The sequence below is a fragment of the Coffea arabica genome, chromosome 5c (genome assembly GCF_036785885.1).
Source record: "Coffea arabica cultivar ET-39 chromosome 5c, Coffea Arabica ET-39 HiFi, whole genome shotgun sequence".
NCBI lineage: Eukaryota > Viridiplantae > Streptophyta > Magnoliopsida > Gentianales > Rubiaceae > Coffea > Coffea arabica.
In genome coordinates, this window is record NC_092319.1 from 4,992,338 (window position 1) to 5,000,416 (window position 8,079).

At 36.3% G+C, this 8,079-nt stretch overlaps 1 protein-coding gene across 2 annotated transcripts; it reads left to right on the plus strand.

Moving 5' to 3' along the window:
• Positions 1 to 1,635: 1,635 nt before the first annotated feature.
• LOC113689817 (protein JASON) lies at positions 1,636 to 6,218 on the plus strand. 2 transcript variants are annotated; one of them, XM_027207606.2, is made up of 7 exons: positions 1,636 to 2,009; positions 2,550 to 2,604; positions 2,704 to 2,801; positions 3,387 to 3,634; positions 4,224 to 5,031; positions 5,152 to 5,234; positions 5,917 to 6,218. In XM_027207606.2, exons 1-7 carry the CDS (start codon positions 1,737 to 1,739, stop codon positions 6,026 to 6,028), a joined length of 1,677 nt encoding a protein of 558 aa, XP_027063407.2. In that variant the 5' UTR covers positions 1,636 to 1,736; the 3' UTR covers positions 6,029 to 6,218. The 2 variants fall into 2 exon arrangements, with proteins under 2 accessions (XP_027063407.2, XP_027063408.2); XM_027207607.2 differs by having other exon boundaries at positions 2,707 to 2,801.
• Positions 6,219 to 8,079: the final 1,861 nt, after the last annotated feature.

The window sequence follows — 8,079 nt, forward strand, 5'->3', positions numbered from 1 at the left end:
AATTTAAGCTTTACCATTCATGTTATAGAAGTCCATTGGGATTTAAATTTGCTTATTTTCTTACAAATAAAGTCTAGTTCAACACGCCCTTTAACCTTTCTGATTTATGGTTTTTTATGTGTAAAAACGCTCGAAAATCAAGAGATTCAATTTTTTGATCAAAATCAAATTCAATATCTTAAAATTGAGATAAAATTATATTACCAAATATAGAATTTTATTGAATACAGAAAAAGAATTGGAAAGCCTAAAATCATTTGATTTAGACAATTTTTAGTCCAAACCAATTGTTGCGCACGCTTAATTGTAATCATATTAGGAATCCACCTTAGTCTATGAAACAATATTGAATCGAGAGAATGTTCCATTTCATAATTTGCAGCTTGACTCATCTTCCGTAAAAATAAATAGTTTCTTGTGAAAGTATTTGCATGGGATCAATGACTACTATAATTGCATGTTTCAATAGTATTCTAGAATTAAATCATTGAACGACAAATTTATATCCTAAGTAACAAATGTATCATTCATTTGTGAGTTCCACAACACCTCTACGGAATTTTATCCCTAAAAAATACAATGATTTAAAGTTAGCATAGAATAACATCAACCATTAGCCTAAATTTACATTTCTCATGACAATTATAGAGGTCCTCATCCCCTTGATCTTGCTTTAAGGAAAAGAATGGTGGTGCTGTAGCCACAAAGGTCAAGCTACCTTAAAATTTGCTTGTCGGAAATGATAGTTGGAGTAGTTATTAATTGGGCACCACCTGGATTTCTTAGCCAAATACAAAAATGGGTTGAGTTTTGGCTCAAAATATGATTAGAGCCACTAGGTTTCGACCTACTATAACTATTTGAAATGTGATTCCATTAACATAGAAGTTAGTAACCTTTCCAATTTCGATTTCTTTTATATTAAGTAACTAAACATTAGGACAACTTTGCTAGCTTTCATTATTGAAACTCAATTTACATCCAAAATCTTAGCATTATTAGAACTAATTTTTTTTTTAAAAAAATACTGTAACACCTTTTTAATGCGATATATGTGAACTAAAAAGGGAGTTAGAAAAAATATTTTGTTAATACAAGAAAATAAAAATTTATCATCACTATTGTAGTAAAATGCCTTTCTCTACCAATCCTATTGTAGTAAAATCATCATCATCTCTATTAAGAAGCTGACTTACAGATAATATATCTCCTCCAAGTGTAAAATTCACAATATACAAAATTTTATTTAACATCATATCATTTTTCACTCGTTGATGTCCTATAGAATGTCATAATTATTCACGCCTTCATTTCATTCTCCCATAATCGGTTTGAGCCAGGCCCGGCCCAAAAACCTCCAATTGCCATTTAACAAGCCAAACCCAAAGAAATCGTCAGCCACGTGTCACAAACAGAAATTCATTCCACTCTAAATCGTAAAACTCCCGCAAGTAGAATATAACCACCCAAACCAAGAGAAAAAAAAAAAAAAAAAAAAATCCCCTGAACAAGTTGTTTTCCCTCGTCTGTCTAGTTCGAATTTCAAAATCCAAAAAGAGCCATCAAAACAGAGACTTTCTACCTTTATAAACAAAATTCATTTCAATTTAATGCATTAAATTTCCATAATCTTCTCTCTCTCCTCTCTCTCTGTCTCTCTCTCTCTCTCTCTCTCTCTATATATATATATATATAATTTTCTTGGAATTTGATTTTGTAAGAAATGAAATGAAAATATGAAATTCTTTTCTTCTACGACTCGGCAGCGAATTCCATCATCGGAGGAGGAAGCAGCCGAGGCCGAGCGAGAGGCAGTTGTTGAATTGGAGCAGAAACGAAGCCGTAGAGTGGGTTTAGCGTTTTTCGAGTTGAAGATTCTTTGCACTAGGATAATGGTGGCAGCAATGGGGTGCTTTTTCAACTGTTTTGGCGTTAATAAAGATTCTAGCCCTAGCTCCGGCTCTAATCTTGAGGATTCCTCTTCTTCTGCCACTACTCCAGCTGTGAAAGTAGGATTATATTTTCATTTTTTGGTTGATTTTCTGGTAAAGATGATGATAATGTCGGTTTGTTTGTTTTGTGTTTGGATTTTTTATTTGCTTATTTAAGTAGATGATAGTTAAGTTGGTTTCGTGATCTTGATTGTGAGCTAGTCTCATGGCTTGATGAAAATGAAATTGAAGGTTTATGTCCTGAATCGCGAGTTACTGTAATTGTTGGACATTTCCTGTTTTGTTATGTGATAAATATTTGTTTTCATTTTTGGTTCGATTAATAGGAATCCAAGTAGGTAAGTGAAATAGGAAATAACGGGAGCCTTTTCTTGGTAATGATTGAAGTTACAGGAAACAGGAATTGTTTCCAGTTTTATGGTAATTGATTTGGATTTGTTTTTACACAGTTGGATTTTTTTTTTTTTTTTCTGTTTTCATATCATACAACACTTTACAATGTCTCATTGAAACCACCATTCGAATTCATGTTTTGGTTTTTGTTATTTTAAGTAAATTTCATGTTTTTGTTTTTGTTTTTTTGGATTCTACTATCAGGTTGGTTCAGTGACTCGAAATCGGAGTCCATTATCCTCATTACTACTGGCGGAAGGTACTTTGTCATGCAATTATGTTGTTAATATTTGATTTCTTATTTGTGGATCTGATGGGCGAGATCTTGTTTGGCTTTGGTTTAAATGTTGCGAAAAAGAAGATAAGGATGGCACACCATGTAAGTTGAAGGAAGAACAAGAATTGGGAACACCAAAGCCTGAAATTGGATTGAATTTGAAAGAGCTCAAGGATGAGGTCTGTTTCTCTATTATGATCTTCGGTGTGAGATGGAATGTTCTTTCTTTTTTCCTGATTCATTAGGTTATGTGAAATCATTAGATTAGGTCTATTTATTTTGTGCATCGAACATGTTCTGGTTGTCTTAGGCTACAAGGGGCTCTAATTCTTTCTTTTCAAGTTTCAGGTTACTTTTCTGTTTAAGAATGAAACGCTTACGCAGTGTTATGACAGAGAATCTTGGGTTTAAAATAGAGATCCACAACTTTCATATAAATTGTTTGTAACTTCCCTAGAAATGTCGGCCTGCATTGTCTGGATCAATTAACGTTTTCTGTAATAGTTATCTGTGCATCGAGATCAATGGAGCTGTGTCTTTGTGCTGTCATCTCAATTTAGAGTCTTTTTTCCCTCTCTGAAAACCTGGATATGATTCTAGTTGGTATGCCTTTGACATCAAGGGGTGGGGTCTATGCTTAATTGAGATTCAGGGAAATATAACCTTAAACGCATTTTTTTGCTTGGTGACTGTGTCGTCTTTACTTATTCTACTATCTGGAGGCTGTCGATATTTTTATTGTTTTCAGTAACATTATGCTGCAGGCCAAGTTCCTCAAGGCTTGTGGAACATTACCTGAAACTCCTGTGGAAATTCGCCAAGCTTCGGAGAAGTGGAAGGATTTATCAGCTCCGAAGGGAGACCATGAGCATTCAAAATTCAGATCATGGCTCACCAACACATCTGCTGAAAAACTTAATTTGGAAATGAATTCTGACCAGCCTTTAACACCGACTAAACATTGTGAACGGTGGGTGAAGCTTTCAGACTCATTGGATCATACACCCAGCAGGTATTATCTTTGCCCTCCCATAAAGCCATAAGAATGTGTCATATTTGAGCACGACTTTTCCTGAATATTTCAATCAAGTACATCATTGCGATTGGTTTTCTGTATTGTGTAATTCTGACCTGTTTTCTTTTCTTACCTTTTTTCAGTTTTCTTTTGTCTCCAGATTTCCCCTGAACATGGTTTCTATGTTCCATTGGGCATGGTTTGAGCTAAAGGATAAGCTTATTCCACTAATTTGGATAAACCTGAATTTTAAAACTTATCTTGCTTTTATATTCCTGTTTTTGTTCATCATGGTTTATATGGTTGACTGGACATAGCTTGGTCCATGTATATCGTTTTCTTTTAAAGTTAAAAAGAAAGGAGTTCGTTTTTATCTGAACACTTTTAGGGAAGGCATTAGTTGTGGATAGGAGTATGTGTGATATAAAACTGATTTTTGTTTATGTCTTCCCCAATTGTCCTTACTATTGTGCTTTGCGGTATTTTAACTGTGTTCCGCAGGTCAGGTCATTTTTGGATTCTGTTTAACATTCCATTTACTAAAATGAAATTGTTCTTGACATTTTTTGATGTTTTGATTCTCAAGTTGCTTGACTGAGGGGCTAAATGCCGGCAGAGTCTCTAATAGCTCAGTTGAAGGCAATGAGACCAAGAATGCTGGATCCGTCGAACTTATTGCTAGTCCGTCTCATAGCCTTACAGGTTCATCAGTTCCCAAGGATATCACTCCAATTATAATAGGCAAGAACAAGTCTGTTCGGTTCGATTGTGATTCTGATACTTCTTCAGTTACAACAAAAAGCTGTCCATCTGAAACATCTAGTCAGAGCTTGAAGCAATCTGGATCATCAAGCAATTTGAGCATTGCAAAATTTTCCCCTTATCCAACCCCATTAAAGCTGTCTGATGAGATGCAAACACCTGGAACAGTTTTCCCGGCGTATCTAGATGTTATGGGACAGGGGAAAAATACTCGTATCAGGTCTCAATATGTCTATTCTGTCTTAAATCCTGCTGAGAATATGTCTCAGTGGAAAGACTTGAAGAATGAAGATGCTAATGATTATCAAAGCAGTCACAGTAGACAATCTTGTCAGGAGATTGATCAGGAAACTTCAGCGTCAGAAGTAGGGACAGGCAGAACGTCAGTTGGACAAGAGTTGAAGGTAGAGGCTAGCTTGTCCTCTTGGCTTAGAGCAACTTTCCCAAATCCTGACGGCCCAGTTGTGAATAATGCTTCCTCTACCAGTGAAAAATCCCAGCGCGGCAGAACTCCTGGTGATAGGCCCATTCTTGGGATGGTCGCTGCTCACTGGAATGATGATGAACATCAGGTTTCACCTAAATGGTGGGATGGGAATGGAATTCCCAATTCAACAAACAAGTACAAAGAGGTTTATATTTCTGTCTTGGTCTTTTCTTTTTTTTTTTGCTCCCTATTCTGCACTTTTGTCGTTTTTTTCCTCTTAATCATTGATGATCTGTAAAACTGATAAATTTGATGGTGTTTGCAGGATCAGAAAGTTAGTTGGCATGCAACGCCATTTGAGGAGAGATTGGAAAAAGCATTGTCTGAGGAGACTTTCAACTTGCAGAGGTATGCAGGACTTTTTCATGCCTCTTTATTTACAAATGAATATTGGAGTAGATTATCAGTAAATTTGGTATACTCCCTTGGACCCTAATCAGGTGTCAACTTATATCATACTTGATTGTTGCTTGGCAACGATGGCAAATTTTTTTCTATCTTTCTGATCTTTAAATAATACCTGAATACGTAATTTTTTTCTAAAATTTGAGTTCCTGCCTCTCTTTTGAAACTCCTTTGTTTCTTCCTTAATTTCTCCTCAAGTTCTTTTAAATGAGGTGAGATTTGGTCAAATATCATTTTTTTGGCAAACTAATGACAGAATCAATAGAATTTTATCTTCATTTGAGTGATCTTTTAGACTTGGAATAAATGGAACTCTTATATCTTTCTGCTTCGTACTTGGCATACAATTTGTAGGATAGCGTCTGCGACTTTAGTCATGTCAACTTCTTTGTGTGTTTCTTTTTTGGGTATTGCAGTTGTGTACCAATAATTACATAATTAGCATACTCATACAGTAAGATGATTGTGTGTTGAATGCAGCTGAACTGAGGCATAAATTCAACTGAGTGTGCTGGAAACTTATTCTTCTGTTCTTATTTCAGTTTGATGTTTAATACGCTGTGTTGAACAAGAACTGCAAATTGATTTCTGCAATTTCTTATGGCTTTTGTTTTGGGGATTGTAGGAATCAAACCAGCGGGACACCACCACCTGATTTTAATGAGACTGAGGAAGATGATACTGCTCTCTCCCAATTGCAGCCTTCAAACCATTTCAAGTCTGTTGTCTCATTTTGATGTTCAGGAACACCATGAAGTGTTTTGAGTCTGGTAGTTGTGCGACCAATGTAAATGTTTTCTCGGGAATTTATTAGTCTTTATGAATGGGATCGCTTATGATTGATGTTTGAACAACTGTTGAAATACTAGATTGTAAGCGCATTTTTTGTTTAATCAGTATCATTCGCTGGATGAGCATTTCTTGTTTAGAGAATCAGAGCTCTTATTTCTCCTTGTTTTAATTTTTGACAGCTTAGATGACTTAAAGCAGCCTTAGGTCCTTAGTTTTTTTTTTTCCCCTTTTTGGGACAAAATGTCACTTCTAATTATATTGAAATAAATGCCTATACAAGCATTAACAGTAATAGAGCAACTGCTCTAGAAGGGTTCTGCGCCTTACTTTTAAGCCACGGGAGGAACTCTAATTCCCACTTCACATCAGTAACAAGCTTAGTGGCAAATTTTGCCAAACAAAAACAGCCTTTGGACAAATAATTCGGCAGTACCAGAAAGATTCCTATAGTTTCCTAATATCTCTAATAATATTTGACAGCGAGGATTCATCCTCCATGTCCACCTTGATTCTATCAACTACTTCTCTACGGTCAGAATGAACACATATGGATGCTAAGTTCCTGTCAATTGCAAATAAGGCAGACCTAATTGCCAAGGCTTCAACCATTTTCGACTCATTGCAACAGTTAATAGGTCTTGCCCACACAGCTGTTAGTTGTCCACCTGGGTCCCAAATTCCTAACCCCAAACCTGCTCTGTTACGTGTCATGTATATTGAGAAAATTTTCACAGCCTGTTGGTACTCATGTGTTGCTGGTTCTTGCTTCGATCTTCCCTTCTGTGCTATGTTATCTTGCATGTTTGGCTTGTGATTTGCTGCTTGATATTCATTCCACTCATCAACTGCAATCTTGGATGTCCAGTAGCCATCGTGGTGATTAGAGTTGAAGGCTGCTTCATTCCTGCTTTTCCAGATTTGCCAAAGCAGGTTTGCTGTCATTGCAATGCGGTTCTTTCCACTTTCCTAGCTGAAGCTTCTTGTAGATGTATCCGCCATTCCCACAGATTCCATCTGTATTGTGTCAGTCCATTCCATTGGGGTGGGAATGCTTTCCAGCTGTCCTGAACAGACCTGCAAAAGAAGAAACATATGTTCTATGGTTTCTATCTCCTCACCACATTTCCTACACATTGGGCTTCCTTTGCCTATCCTCTTAAAGACAGTTTCATTTGTTGGGATTATGTGATGGAGGCACTTAAAGTGCTTAATCCTATGCTTTCACTGAGTCCCACAGGTCTTTCCATATTTTAGGTTTGCTAGCTTCCCTGCTTGAACTGCTGCTGTCTTGTTCTTCTGCTTTTCAGCGTTTGTTGCAACTTTTCTGGAAATCATACCCAGTTTTGACAGTGTAAATCCCAGATGTTAAGTGGTTCCATCTGACATGGTCCTTCCCTCCAAAAAGGCTCGGAGGGATACTCTGTATAGCCATCCTTTCCTCAGCTGTAAAGAGCTGTTTGAGAAGCTCCACATCCAATTGCTGATTCTTGGTTAGCCGTTTGACCCACATTACTGCACAATTCTCCGGTTTGCTGCTGCAGACTTTTCCTATAGCATTCTTTGGAATCCACCAATCTTCCCTGATGTTGATGCTCCATCTCCAACGTTTATCCTTGATCCTATTTCTATCATTGGAATGGCACTTTGGAAGCTTTGCCAAATCCAGGAAGTCGAACCAGTGCTTTGTGCTTTAAGAATGCTATTATTGGGGTAGTATTTAGCCTTCATGATCTTATCAAAACAAAAATTAGCTTTCATGATTTTACTAACTAGCAAATTTGGTGTTAATAAAATTGGATAAGCTCCAAATTCGCTAATTTAGAATATTTAAACTCTTAAGTTCATACCAAGCAAGTTTATAAGTACACAAATTTCTTTGATGATGGATCCAATTCTTTTGGTAATTCAAAATACTTTTAGCTTTATTTGAAAATAGCTCATACAACTATATTTTATCTTTTTTTGGTATAAAAATTAAACAATTTGGAATACATTA

Bases quoted from the DNA above. Each gene is read 5' to 3' on its own strand.
- LOC113689817 (XM_027207606.2), top strand. From the start codon at position 1,737: ATGAAATTCTTTTCTTCTACGACTCGGCAGCGAATTCCATCATCGGAG. The intron at 2,605-2,703 runs GTACTTTGTCAT...GTTGCGAAAAAG, and splicing joins CTCATTACTACTGGCGGAAG to AAGATAAGGATGGCACACCA. The intron at 5,032-5,151 runs GTTTATATTTCT...TGGTGTTTGCAG, and splicing joins CAACAAACAAGTACAAAGAG to GATCAGAAAGTTAGTTGGCA.